The sequence below is a fragment of the Coturnix japonica genome, chromosome 2 (genome assembly GCF_054131305.1).
Source record: "Coturnix japonica strain WE chromosome 2, WE-NBRP24, whole genome shotgun sequence".
NCBI classification, from domain to species: Eukaryota; Metazoa; Chordata; class Aves; order Galliformes; family Phasianidae; genus Coturnix; species Coturnix japonica.
The window spans coordinates 85000246-85015622 of NC_140664.1; the positions used below are offsets into that span (position 1 = coordinate 85000246).

Sequence of the window (15377 nt, forward strand, 5' to 3'; positions counted from 1 at the left end):
TGTGTGGTAGTGTGGGCAGGGACAGCCAAGTGGATGGCATGGCTGCTCCTTGGGTCAGGCCTCACCATGGAAGCATGGAGGGTGTGTTTTGGTAGGTGGCTGAGAGGAGCTGGCCTTGGATGCCCCATCAATCATCTAACATGGTCAACAACAAAGGCACGTAACAATGAACACTTATTAGTCATTGTTTTATAACTACAAGGTCAGACCCTTCTACCGCCCCAGGTCTATCTCTTCATACACTTTGTTTGGAAAACGTCCTTGAGCCAGAATAAATGTCTGAGAGACAATTTTACCCTATTTTCTCCCACCCCTATGCCTACAACTGTGAAAGTCATAGACACAACACTTTGCTTCTTTCCAGTTTCATACCATTGACTCCTGCCTTTATGAGGCACAGACTTACAGATATGCTAGTGCTCAGACAGCACTGATATAAGTGGTCTGATAATTCCATACTGACTGGCTATTGGATCTGCCACATGCTGTTTTGGCTGTGTAGTTTATGCAGGTGTGGCTGGGTAATGCTGAGCTGCCAAAGAAGAGAACTGGTAAATTTGATACCAAGACTTCAACGTCAGGATTTAACATTAACATGCTGCCAACAATTATAAAGAGAGGGATTACTGGACACTGGAGAAAGACTGTCCCCTAAGTTGGCTTGCTTTTTAACCAAATATTTTGTGTTTTTTCTACTTTCTGAGGAGGGGGCAGGTTGGAAGAAAGACAGGTAGAAAGAGAATGTTCTATAGAGGTTTCCTGAACCATTTTGTGGGAGGATTGCATGAGAAGTGATCAAGCTCTGCAGAACCAGCCTCAGAAACAGAATTTTTGGCAACAAGATATGAAACTGTTGGCTGGAACCAAACTTCTTCTGCCAACATTAGTTGTTGAAAGCTCATGCAAAATAGGACAAGCCAAACCTCTGCCTTCTTCCTTAACAATTGTTGCTCTTTAAATCATTGCCTTCTCATGCAAAAGATTGTTTTATTCATCCATTGTGCATTTCCTAGAAATCTGATGGAAGTCATGTGTGTTCCTTCTAAGAAAAGGAAGCCAGCAGCAGTGCCCTGTTTTGAAGATGTGGCCTAGTCCTTCCTGAGTGAGTCCTTTCTTGTAGTGAGCATCAGGCAGCACACACATTTTTCATTAAAAAGGGCTCAAGGTGTTTATGTGTCCTCTAGAAAAGATCTCATCTTTCTAGTAATAACATTATGTATTATACAAGATAATGAATAGAAGTAGCTATAAATCTGGTTGCTTACCTTTGTGAGGACTGTTTGAGCAATATAATTTACTTTGACCAGCTGGTTTGTGTACCTACAAGATAGTGATCAGCCTGGAAGTATTCTGTGTTTTATGATATTTCTAAAAGAGGAGTGAGCAGTGGCAGTGGCTGTTTTCATTGTTTGGAGAACAGCAATTTACTGTGGTATTTTCACCAGCTGACAAATTAGGTTGGCTGTTCATTAAAAACTCAGGAGCTTGTGCCATCACCAACAGTCCTTCTTCCAGCATGTGGATTTCTTAGCTTTCTCTTCAGAACTGATGTGAATGAGCCAGCTGAAAGTAGAATGGCATCTGAAATATGTATAATTGAGCTAACTTCTTGTCTAAGTATTGTCATGGTTGTTATCACCATCTAGTTCTGTGATTCTTTTGGCAAGCCATGTAAATCTTTTCAGAGATTTATGCTCTTCTGTGTGTGAAACAAATACAGAGCACAGATGCTACTGATCAATTTTTATTAGTAATTTTGTGCATACAAAAAGTGTACACAGTGGAATCAGATGGGAAAAAAATGGAAACCTAGCCTGGGTTTATGTTTGTTTGTTTGTTTTTCTTTTGTGAGAGACTTAATTGAAAATCTGACAGGAAATTAGACTGGAAGTTTTATCAACTGCTTGTATCTTTCCTATGACACCCCAAACTGACTTTTTCAACTGTCTGGGATTTCTTGTGGATTTAAGGATATCAAATGTGATATCTAAGCTTCAGTCGAAATAAGAAGAAAAAAAAAAGAAAGAAAAAGGTTTGTTCTCATAGAGTGCTTGGAAGCAGAGGATAAAAAACATTTTGTACTGTTATCTTAAAGAAAAAATGGAAAAAGAAAGTTATGGAAGCTAAACCGTTTGTACACAGCTCCACCGACAGTTAATTTCTTAAGAATCTTTCTGAAGAAACATTTAGAAGCATTGCTTTTTCAGAGGCAGCCTCTAGAGTATTTTGTCATGTTAGCCAACTGTTCCACAGGAGTATAAATCAATGGCAGCAAACCTTTTACAAAGTCCCTTTTGGATTTTGCCAGCTTACGTTACCTGGTACACAGTCTGTGTCTGGGGAAAATTACTCAGGAATATCTACTTGGCTGTTGCCTGTTGGTACAAAAGAGATGAGCCTGTAAAACCAGTGAGGAGGAGGAGCAAGCAAGTCTTTCCATCTATCCTACTTAGGTGGAACTCTGGGGTACTGTGGCCAAGATCACACACAGCTGCTTTCATAGAATCATAGAATCACCAAGGTTGGAAAAGACCTAAAAGATCATCCAGTCCAACCGTTCACCTATTACCAATAGCTCCCACTAAACCATGTCCCTCAACACAACATTCAATCACTCCTTGAACACCCTCAGGGTCAGTGACTCCACCACCTCCCTGGGCAGTCCATTCCAGTGCCTGACCACCCTTTCTGAGGAGTAATATTTCCTATTTCCTAATGTCCAGCCTGAATCTGCCCTGGCGCAGCTTGAAACCATTCCCTCTGATCCTATCACTAATGACACAAGAGAAGAGGCCAACGCCCAGCTCACTACAACCTCCCTTCAGGAAGTTATAGAGAGCAATAAGGTCTCCCCTGAGCCTCCTCTTCTCCAGGCTGAACATTCCCAGCTCATTCATCCTCTCCTCATAAGGCCTGTGCTCCAGACCCCTCACCAGCTTTGTTGCCTCCTCTGAACATGTTCCAGGGCCTCAGTGTCTTTCTTGCAGCAAGGGGCCCAAAGCTTTGATTTGAGCACTGTGCTCTGCAAAGGCTTGCATCTGTCTCTAAGGAGAGACCTTCATGCTGTGCCAGTTGATAATGTGGTTTCTTAAAACCACACTTCTTTCCCCAGGGACCTTGTCAGCAGTGGATTGTCTTCCTCCACAGACTGATATTTGGTAGTTGTCCAAACAAGGGAAGAAGTACATTTGAAACTGTTCTGAGAAAGGTACTTAGCTGTTTACATGTGACAGGAAGCTTTTAAAGCAGACAACCTGAAACTGATTAGCAGTTTAAGTTTAAGCTGCTAGAAACATTTCAATGTGGACAGAAGGAAAAAAGAAGAAAAAGCTATAAGGAATCTTATACAGGGAATAATTTCAGGCTATGTAAGTATTACTGACAACAGCAACACGGAGATACAGCAGGTTAAGTTTAAATGAACTGATTATAACTCTGTATACCTTGATATAAAATGCAGTATCATTACAGCCACCAACACAAATGGCAGCTAAACTTAACTATTCATTTCACAGGCCACAGTCTTTTCCACAAATTGTTTGACTACAGCTTATTCATCCACTAATGCATTTGACATCTGCAGATTTAATATAATTTGAACTCATATCAGTCCAATAGATGGAGTCATCTGTACTGAAGAAAAGGCTCTGTGTGACAGCTGCAAATATTCAGTACCTAGCAGAGGATATTTTCAAGAGGGGACAGATTTATTCAGAGCAGATGAAAACACTGAAATCATATGTATTCAGGGTACAGTACTTCGCAAAAGAGATTTGGCAGATATAATGGTGCAACTTTTGTTTCAAAAATTAAGTATATATTTCAAGAAAGTGTAGACAAGGATACAAGGAGAAATACTAATTTCTGCTATGTGGATGTGGGGCTTTCTGAAGTCAATGCATATTGCTTGTTCATAGGGTCTTTGCAAAAAGAAAAGAAGTAAGATTGGCAACAGAAAAATTATGCTTGCATTAGAAATGGAAGGACTTCACCCTGGTTACCTGATGACACACTGTCTGTGCTTTGTTCAGAAAAAGCAATATTAGAAGTGCTGTGGAAGTGGATAGACTGAGATTTGCAGCATGGATTGGAGAGATGTCCCTGGCTAGACAAATTGTCACAACCCTGTCAGGACAAATCAGTTGTAACCCATAGGAGCTAAATACTTGTGAAAACAAGTCATATTTCATCCTTCATGCTTTTCAAATCTAATCCTGTTTCAACAGTTTTCTGAAAATATCAGATGATTGATGTTGTCACACTGCATACAGGATTTACCATTCTGTCATTTGTATTCAGTATTTTACAATCATTGTGTTGCAAGCTGGAATCTTAAACAATGCTACACTTTTTTTTTTGTGGTTCACCTTATCTATAAGAACAATCCCATCCAATCCCCAGTGACATTTCCTAAATATAGACCTAGAATAAATTGGTAGGTTGCTTAAACCTGAATGTGCACGTATACGTGTTGTATTTATTTTTAAATGTGCTACAAAGTGCTGTAAATGAATATATGAACAGAACATTGTGAAATCATAAAAACAACTAGGCTGGATAAAACCTTGGAGGCCACTGACTTCGTCTTCCAAGTCCCGTCACTAAAGAATGCCCTTTAACACCACCTCCACATATCTCTTAAATACCTCCAGGAATGGAGACCCCACCAGTGCCCTGAGCAGCCTTTTCCACTTTCTCTCTGAATAAATTATTCCTAATATCCAACCTCAATCTGAATCTAAATGCGTGAAAGGAGAACATATATGCTTAGTTGTGTCTGTATTTGGTCTAGTTTCATAATAAACATCATGGGATAGTCCCAGTTGCTCAGAATATTCTTTTAAAGGAGATGCAGTGGAAAGGTCATTACACTGAAAAAACTCTTCACTCCTAAATTTCAGCATAAAGTAATGTCAGAGATTTTTTTTTTACCTTTGCAGATGCCTGCAAAGAGTCAGCTCGAGGGAAACAGCAAGAGCTGAACTTGTTCTTTCAGACACCAGCTGCAGAATATTGTTTTGGTATGCTTTCACATCTGCTACATTATTTTCTTTGTCTTTTTCTGTTGCAACAGGCCTTGAATAGGGGCATCGCTGCTGTTAAGGAAGATGCTGTGGAAATGCTGGCCAGCTATGGACTGGCATACTCCCTGATGAAGTTTTTCACTGGTCCAATGAGCGACTTCAAAAACGTCGGTCTGGTGTTTGTGAACAGCAAGAGAGACAGGACCAAAGCAGTTTTGTGCATGGTTGTGGCTGGCGCTGTAGCTGCTATATTCCATACCTTAATAGGTAAGGTCACTTCACATCTAATTAATGCATCTTTTAATTTACTTCCCTTGGCTTGTCTTCCAACTAATTCATCTGTTGTTTTATGATTTTATGGGAAGTGCAAGGAGAAGTGCAAAAGCAATGAAAGCTTGGACCACTATCATGCCCAAGGCATGCAATTTCTCAGTTACATTTAAGCAAGTTATTAGGTGTCAGATTTCACCTCCAGGGCTCGCCTGCCTGGCTGCTCAGTTTTCTCATCTTTTTCAGTCAAGTGTATGAGCAAGATGTTTTAGGTAGAGCTATTTGTCAGAGCTTGGTGGCACTATTGGTGAGTTCCTCTGTACTAGTCCCTTTTCTACTTATGATACAGTATAAAACACTAAGCTAGTAGGTGCCAGCAACCTCATTAAAATATCAGGTATTACTAGTGCTAGTACATCATCCACTTCTGTTGGGAATTAATTTGCGAGAGATGAAGTAGTTGCTAAGAGTACTTTATGCCAAACTGAGGTCGGTTCTTTGAGTGTACTCGGAAGCAAGAAAAATACATAAGTAACCATAAACTAAACATAAAAAGTGAAGCAACCACAGGATTTGCCAGTTCCTGAGAACCTGGAGAAATGTTGTATCAACTCAAGCAACAACCAGAATGTCATGTTTTGGCCAAAATAATGACACGGGACAATAGCAATAAAAAGCCATGTGATCTGAAAGACTTAAAATCCATCATCTTCAAGATCTGCACTGGATTGTCTGCACCTTGTCATTCATTCCATGGAATTGAAACCTCTGTAGCTCAACAGTGAGGAAGAGAAGACACTGGAGGAAGAAGCGGAGAGTGAACTGCATTCAACAGGTACAATTCTCAAAGCTGGAAGCTGTGTGGCAAGGGAGGAGGGAGGTAATGCAATAGCCTGTGGAGGCGTTTGTTGATAACCAGCAGTAGCTTTGAGCTGGTTAGCCAGCAGTAGGGGATTATTCTATCGCTTGTGAATGGGAAAAGCAAGTTTGATTGCAATTTTGAGAATTGAGAAGTGGTTTGGAAATGGGGCACCATTTGCTGTCTGACACTAATGCGTCTGAAGAACAGAACCTGCTCAGCATATAGTTTCTGCCTGGGTAGAGCAGGTAAATGTGAAGGCCCCATTCTCTTATCCTGTAACAGGGTGCCAGCTGTCGTTAGCGGCTCTGTGTGCCTCCCAAGCACTCCACTTTACTCTCTTACTTCACCACTGATACAGCAGTCCTATACAGTTTATTTTTACTCTGTTTTACAGTCATATTAAATGCTTTCAATAATGGCTTGCTAGCCACAGAAAGTCTATGACAGGGATAAGCTGTTGCTAATTTTCTAATTTGAACCCATGCATTCAAGTCAGTTTGATCTCTTTTCACCTATTGATCATTTCCTCAATATGTTTACATTTGAGTTTGTTTCAGTGAGTCACTATTAAAACTTTGGGTCATTTGTAAGTTTGCCTTTCTGATTTCTTTGCTTGGAATGTTTCTTCAGCCCCCAGAGCTGCTATTTTAGTTTCACACTTGCTTTCCTGCCATTCCTTGTCAATGTTTTTGGCTTAGCCGGGTGGAATAATGGAATATTTTCTAGTCATTTAAAATTTCATTTGAAACTATTATAGATTTTTAAGTGTAACTATCGAGTTTCCAGGTGAAAGACATAGCTGGATTTTCCATGTGGGACTTTTTATTGAAGGGAGTTGTTTGGGCAGCCACTTGAAAATATGCCAGCCCAGTCTTTTGGTTTTGCCTGGAAATAGAGCCCTGCTGAGTTCAGAACCTCTGAAATGCCCTCTGTGTAGATATTAAAAAATAAATAAAATACAACGGCTGTACTTTCCATGCCCCAAAGCTGTTAGTCGAAAGGCTTTCCACAGTCTTTCAGCTGCTTATGGTGGCAGACTGCAAAATATTTTTTAGTATTTTAACTTGTCTATGCCTGAAAATATGCAAAGGCCACAGCAGGGACTGGCAGAGCGCCCAAGAGAATGGAGTTAGTCAGATTCTAGCACCAATTGCCTGGGTGCAGTGTTGCCAAGTGTTGTGTTTCAAGTTTCCTTTGAACATGTTTCAAATCCTAATTATTCTTTTCTGAACCTCAGATGCACAGCTTTCCTAGCAGAAGGAAGAGAAGGAGTCCAGTGGCAAACAGGCAACCTCCTAGGACTTGCAACTACTCCCCAACAGCTGCAAGCCTGTTACAGACTCTGCAGGAGACAAAAATTCAGGTTACTAATGTTCAGCAGATGAAAAACTGAAACAAACACCACTCAGGGGACTTAATTTCTTTTGCGTGCCATATGTATGGGAGTAAAGAAGATGGCATGACTGCCTGCTGTGGACTGTGAAGCTCAGGAGATGGAAAAGGAAAGAAAAATCCCAGTGAAGCAAGAAGTACAGAAAGTCAGAAGGAGGAAAACAAGTGATGGTTGAAACACAGTGACCACAATGAATCACCACATTTCTTACCGTGATTGAAACTATTTGCTGTCTGTACTCACAGCTACTCACAAACAGCAGCCTCTACTTCCTTAAAACGTCAAAACAGACCATTTCACCCAATTAACTTTGTTGCTTCAGCACCAGCTGCCCATACTGCTCCCTCTCAGAGGCTAACTCTCATGGGAGTGACTGGCTGAGCCAACTGCCCCAACTCACAGTTTAAAGCATTGGGTCCCTAAGTCATCACTGCATCATGTTCTAATCTGCAACAACCTTACCAGTAGTTCCTATAATTCTCCTGTGCAGGTAGCAGTAAGAACCAAGAAACTAACTGACTTGACCAAAAAGAACTGAAACAATATTCTCTCCCCACTTAAAGTGCTGCTGTAAACTTTGGTCAGTACATTATTCCTTCCTTAGCTGTTTCAGTTGTTATCTAGAAAAAGAAGGTAGTATGCTGCCTTCCTTCCCTTGTGCTATTTTAGGAACAGCTACTGCCAGCAGTTTAGTTTCCTTGTGGGAAGGAATGTAAAACATCTATTTATTTCAGAGATTGGCTTTTGAGTGGGAATATTGGGCTATAAGAGAAATGATTCAAGATGATAAGCCTGTATGTGCATATTTTTGGCATCTTAATAAATTATCAATTTGAGAGAGAGAGAATGGAGCTTTCATGTATAGAACATCGTGTTCCATAATGCATTCCATAGGTGTTGTTCCTCTGTACTAAATAAGGCCTTTTAGCTCTTGTCTTATGTTTCTTTGACAAGAAAACAGCACTGTTCACTGCTTCACTAATTTACTGAGAAAGGGTGTACTGCAAAAGTGCATCTCCTTTTGCTTGTTAATGTTGCTTTCTACAGTTCTCTGAGGTTCTAGGAATGGCAAGAAGTTACTTCATTAAACGTCCTTTTTGCTTAAGTAGACACCCTTGTCTGGTGCCTACTGCGGCTGACCAAAATTATATGATGGATCATTTGGCATCACCAGAACAACAAAAAAAAATGGTGGGATTTTAGTAACAAGGCAAACACAGCAGGCTGGCTGCCCAGTAAGTGTAAGTGACCCTATTGTTTTGTTCCAGTTTATTACTGATATGCTAACAGACATCGGCCTCTCATGCACAGATTGCTCAGGTGTAAACTGGATCAGTTAGTAATTTTTTTGAACCTGCATGCTCGGTCACTTCATATACATGAAAGACCTTTCCGTGATTAGGTATCATAGTGGAGCTTATGCCAAAATGAGTTAATTTTTCTGGTCAGTCTTGTTCTCACGTGGCCACTGGTCCGTACTAAACTTTTTGCCCAGGAAAATGGTGATAGCATAGGACCACAAACTGGAATATAAATCAGGCTTGCTTTTTATTTTTGTCTACAAAAAGATGATAAGATGTTATTGATTTTAAAAAGTTTCCTGCTTCATCATCTTCAGGTAGCTGTTGCTAAAGCAATGACTTGTTTCCCCAGCTGACCCACACCTTTCTTGCAACACAGGGGCTGTTTCTTATCAGCAAAGAATTCAAGAGCAAAGGAAGAATGAAGGAAACCTGTGACCACAGCATTTGTTGATTTTAGAATAGTAATTGTTTTTTAGTTTTGAAATTTGCATGATGTTGACCTACCCAAAGGTAATCCAGGGACCTTTTGACACTGGCAGATTAGGAAAAAATAACTAATTCAATTTTACAACTTCAGCTGATCACAGAAGACAGCAGTTGCAGTTATCAGTGTGCACCAAGTTTTTCCTGAGCTGGTTTTCTTATTCACTCATTGCTTTGAGCAAAAGAGAAATGTGGAGCCTAAGACATCTTGATCATCTGGCCTTCTGCACTGGGGACCCAAGCTGCTGCTTCTGCTATAAGTCAAGCTAATCGAAGACATAGAGAAATCTGTGTAACCTGTGTCATCTCCAAATGAAGACTTGCCATTAACATTTCTTATTTTCAGCAAATTGGTATTTGGCTACCTTCCCAAATCACTTAGCCAGCATTGGCCCTGCGAGACATCATTCTGAATAGCGGCAGAGTCAGTTTTTATTTCTCAAGTGTCCAAATTCATTTTTAAAGCTGGCACTGAAGTACAAATATGAAATACATCTATAAAAAAACCCACTTTAACCCCAAATCATTCTTGGATTATTATTATTATTGTTTTCTTTGAGAAAAACTAATATTGACATTTGAGGCTCTGTGTCTGGAAGTAAGTGGTATCACTTCCTGTGAGGGTTTCTTTTTGTTTTCCTTCTGATGTAAGTATAACATGCTGGATTGTAGACAGCCCCAAGATGACCACAGTGCAGCTATTTGTTTGAGACTACTGGCATCATTAAGAGTGTGTTCACTTGTCTCAAGGATGCCTGAAGTTTATGTGGTAATAATCAGCTCATTGCAGGAATCAGTGTAGAGAAGAGGAGATCCAATTAGGTGCACAGTATTTCAGTGTCATTTTGTAAGCTTCTGGGTCCCAAGACAAAACTAGGAAAGACAAAAGCAAAAACTCCTGCTTAAATTCTGTTGTATCAGAAGCAAAACTAATCCACAGACATCAAAATAAATGAGTTATTACAAGAGCAAACAGGCAATATATCTTGGAGTTGGACTTCTCTGTTTTGGCTGAAATGATGCAAGGAATGGGAAGAGCCATCTGCTTTAGATTCTTGTAATACTCTTCAGCCCTGTTGTCTGTTATTAATTTCATACCATGCTTCATAGTAAGTATGTAAGGTTGCCCAAGGTTAAGTTCTAATTGCATCAGCAGTTGCTTTAGTCTCAGCTCAGAGACACATGTCTGTATATTTGTCAGTACATCTCAGCTTTTAGAGTCCTTCTTTCTGAGAATGGAAACATTCACTGACATCAGCAAAAGTGATTGTGTGCTTTCACACAGTGGAAGAAAATAGTTAAGTATTTTAGAACTATCTTTTAAGCTTAGCTTAGCCACTATTATTTTAAAATCAAAGTCACAATAAAACTGATTTCTTTTGGATGGGGGAGAGAAGGGGAAATCTTAAAGCTTACAAAGCCTGGCTCTGATATCCTTAGAAATCCTAAAAAACTGGTGCTGTGAGCTGTGGTTATGTAAGTACTTTGAGAGTGCCCTGCCAATGAACTACAACCGTGTAGTGAACTTTGACCCTGCTAATTCTGTGACATTTAATGGTTACTTAAAGTTAATAAATTAATCAACATACTAATAGCTTTCAAAGAAAAGAAAAAAAAAAGGTTTTTTTTATTCATTTTCTAAGCACTTTAAAAGTCTCCTTTAACGTAGGAAAGAAGACCAGAGGTTGAGCATGTAGAGAACACAAATGTTGACTCCTGTGTCATGGTGTCTTGCCATCATTGCACTGATGGAGACCCTTTTACAAAAGCAGGTTCCTTAGCACCTGGACTGAGATTTTGCTTGTTTCCATGTGGGGAATAAGACTCTTGTGTTCCCTGCAACAGTTTTTAAGCTTTTGTGCAGGAGGAGTTTAATGCGTCTTCAGTAGGCCCTAAGAGAGAACTCAGTGAGTCTGGCCCTCATAGGTAGCTTTCCTCACGTGCTTTCCAAACCTGTTCTCCTTCATTCAGGAAAGTCAATGTAGAAACACTGATGTAATGCCCTGCATTTAAAAGCAGCTTTTTACAAGAAGTTAGCATACAAAGATCTGTGCATAACAGACGGTTTTCAGAATACTGAGTGAAAATTAGGGTATGGATATTGGTGCAAAATTAAGAAGGGGCTGTGATTATACTTGTGTCTAGAGTGCTAAAGGAACTAAGCTGGACTCTCTGAACTCAGAAAAGTCTGAAGTTCTCTCCTGATACCTTTTGAAAGGAAACAAGTCCAATTGTCATGAAGAGGCTCAGAAGGAAAGCTCACCAACTTGAGGATTACTGGGTAAAATGAGAGACTGTGAGCCCAACTTCAGTAGATAGGGACCAGCATGGGGAAATGGGGAGGTTTTACTATTTTAATATATTTGGGGCGGTGTGAGCCTCAATCCTGTCTAGATTGAGTCTCACACTTGTTCCCAGTGCTTTCAGACTTCTTTCTGCTCCCTTGTCAGTGCTGTAAGCCATTGAGCTGCTGTATACCTAAGCCATCATGAAACACTGATGAGTTGAGTTAAACTCTTTTTGAGTTGCTTCCAAACAGTTTATGAGTTACGGGAGTTAGTTATGGGCTAGAATGATCAAGTTGCACAACTAATGCAAGTATTTGTGGGTCTAAAGATATGGCCTGCTTTCATGAAAAGGATGACTTTCCTAAAGTACTGCATGCACAATTATACTAGAATTGTTACAATCTGAAAAACAGGAAAGTGTTCACATTAGAAGTGTTTATCTTAGGAGAGACGCAGACAGAAGAGAAGTGAGGTAGGACTACCCAGGTATAAGTAACTTTGTAATTACTTGTGTTGGGAGTCTGTACAACTCAATCTTGTTTTTAACAACCATTATAAGGGTGTAGATGAAGCTATGTGATAATAAGCAGATCTATAATATGATTTATAAAAATTGAAAGCTATTTGGATAACTGAACTATGTGTATTTATGCAAGTCCTGAATTTCAGGCATGCTAGCCTTTTTTATTCCATATCATAGTTCTGTGTTCATCCCAGCACCTTGAGAAATGAAATCTGTTCAGAAGTGTTTTACCCGACGCTAAAAACTCTCCTCAGATTGAAAATGGACAGCAAATACAGTGATTCCCAGCAGTGCAGAACACCCTTTTCTGGCTTATGGCTCCTGAGATGCCTGCTGTAAACAAGGAAGGAAAGTAACAGCTGTTAGAGGCTGTGTAGTGCCCCAACAGTCCTAGAAGAGGTGGTCATTAGGCAGTGAGGGAGAGGTACTCACAGGGCATAATGAGTGTGATTTATTGCATGCCTCTGCAATTCATAGTACTCCTTTTATAGCATTGGGCAGGTTTACAGGTAATGTCATGAGAATGCAGTGGCAATAGGAGGTTTCAGGATTTATAAGGCAGTATAACCCACGAAATACACAGTGTCTGGTGATAACAGCTTTTCTAACAAAGAGCTCTGAGTTAATGAAAGAGTGGTAGATTTTCTGGAATACCAGTGTGTTCATTTACCAAACAGATGTGGCATTTATTATACCCATCTCCCTACCCAGCCATTTGTTATCACTCCTCTGCCAAAGGTTACTTGGAAAAGGATTGTGAAAGCACTCCTTAGTGATAAACAGCAGCTGGTGAGGCTGTAACATCCTGAAGCCCCTGCAGCTGTTTACTGAGTGGATGCTCTCTGATCTCCTAGGCATCTTTCAGGTACTTTGGGGCATCTTACCCAGAATCTATACATAACCTTTATTTTTCATTCCTATTCTTATGTCTCTACAGCATATAGCGATTTGGGGTATTACATAATTAATAAGCTACACCACGTGGATGAATCGGTGGGAAGTAAAACTCGGAGGGCCTTCCTTTATCTTGCTGCCTTCCCTTTTATGGATGCCATGGTGAGTGCATGGTTCACAGCTGAATTTTAGTATGAATGCTGGTTTTTACTTTGGTGCCCTTAGTTTGCAGTGTCTGTTGTTTGATGGGAAAATTTTGCAGGAGGAAGGCATGTCTTTTGCAAGCTGTAGCTCTTGATATTCATGAACATGTCATCTTCTGTTACATGGAAAAAGCGTCTGGATGGAATTTGAGCATCTAGAGACCATGACAAATGTAAAAGTCCTAAGCTTCCTTGTCAGAGTTAATGTATATACGTGCTGGAGAGCACTGCTCAGTCATCTTGTGATGGGCCACACAGACTGTTCATATGTGTTCTTTCAATGCAATTAGCAGTGAAAGAGTTGGATTTACTGAACGTTCTCAGATTACTTGCAGAGCTCAGAAGGAATAAGATCAGTACCTTCTCTAAGCAAATTTATTGAAAAGATACATGTTACCATCACTTTTTGCAAGCACAGCTAAGTCCAGCATATCTCAAGTGCATGGGCTGCTGCTCTCTTGATCACCAGGCTTACTACATGTGGCTAGCACAACATAAACAAAGATATGGCAGCAATATTTCATTGCTATACTCCTGTATAAAAGTAGGAAATGATAACCTTTTTGTGTCACACTTTCTCCTCTTAAGACAGTATCTGACAATAAAAGGATGTTGATTCATTAATTTTTCTTTTCCAGATGGGACTCAGTTTAGCCAGTGAATTTTATATTTCTGAGGTGCATCCAATTTAAGAGTGACAAGAACCAGTTTTCTGCTAGATTATTTAGTGTGATAATCTGTCCTATGCAGCATCTGTTTTATTAAGAATGGGCACTTCCTTACTGGCACTTCTGCTCTGAAATTTCAATGCAGTTAGTAAGTTTATTTCCATTCTTCCTTCTAGCCCAGGCCTAGAGGAACTACGTGTTGCAGTGCTTTCTCTGCTCTACTGGCTTAACATTTACCCAGGTTCACACTAGATGCTGTTGTTTTTTATGTATAATATAATGTACCAAAAACAGCATTCTGGAACCTGAAATCTGTAACAAATGTCATAATCATTTCCCAAATTCTGTTCTGCCCTTTTTTTTTCCAGGCATGGACCCATGCTGGAATTCTTCTGAAACATAAGTACAGTTTCCTGGTGGGATGTGCCTCCATCTCAGATGTCATAGCTCAGGTAATGGCTCCTCTTGGCAGTCACTGTTTCCATAGTGCTATGAACTAGATGCTGTCTTAATCATCGGTGCTTTTGCACAGAGATTGGATTCTGTCTCTACCATGGGCAGCACACCAGAGGAGGTCACCTTTTGCGTGCTGCTCTCCAGTAGTTTCCCCGCTGTGTTGAAGCTCTTTGCAGATAGCTGTAGTTTAAGCTGCTCTCACTTGGCTGGATCAAGTTAATCTCAAAGCAGTGTCAAAAGAAAGGAAGCAAGGCAGTTTGGTTTAGGGCACCTTCAAATAATACGCTGGTATGGTTGAGAATCAAGTTGTATATATATGTACACCTGGAAAATAGAAAGGTCAGACCGAGAGACTGATGACTGCTACCTATTGTGGGGCTGATCGCTTTGACAGACCTTTCTCCCCCACATATCTTCTCCCCCACACTTTGCACAGTTGTACTGTGATCCTGAGTCGGGTATGTAGGCAGGGAAGTGAAGGTTTGATTATCCAGTCCACAGATCAGTTCTGCACATGCTGTTTATTCTAGCGAAGCAGTGGTGTAAACGATCTTCTGAGTGCCTCTGTAGAACTGCTCTTGCTAACAGACTAAAAGATGAAGGCCCAGAACTTCAGCAAAAGCCTTCTGTGCTGATACCCCCTGGGTGGTGCAGGGAAAACCAAACATTTGAACTTCCATTTGTGAGGGAGGTCTTAAATATCCTGTTTGCTTCATATGAGATGTGCTTATCAGTATTCATATGCCTTGCTGATGTTCAGTGCTGTACCATTTGAGAACCAATATAGAGCCCTCTTTTTAAAGTATTTATAAACATGTTATTAAATAGAGGATCCCAGGGCCTGCAAACAGTTACCATTCTGTCCCATTACCAGCTGAGGGAATGACTGGGTAAGGAAGAGTATAATAATAGTACAGCATCAAAGGAAATACGAGATCAGTAGCACTTAGTTCAGTTTTCTATAACACTGTCTTCATACAAAATAGGAGAAAACTATAAATCAGGTTAA

At 40.2% G+C, this 15377-nt stretch overlaps 1 protein-coding gene across 2 annotated transcripts in view; it reads left to right on the forward strand.

Moving 5' to 3' along the window:
* Positions 1-15377, forward strand: part of ANKH (ANKH inorganic pyrophosphate transport regulator) — a 102152-nt gene that overhangs the window by 50086 nt on the left and 36689 nt on the right. For both annotated transcript variants that reach the window (XM_015854397.3, XM_015854398.3), the window contains exons 2-4: positions 5075-5291; positions 13085-13203; positions 14281-14364. In XM_015854397.3, coding sequence (XP_015709883.1) covers positions 5075-5291; positions 13085-13203; positions 14281-14364 — 420 coding nt within the window. The remainder of the gene's footprint in view (positions 1-5074; positions 5292-13084; positions 13204-14280; positions 14365-15377) is intronic.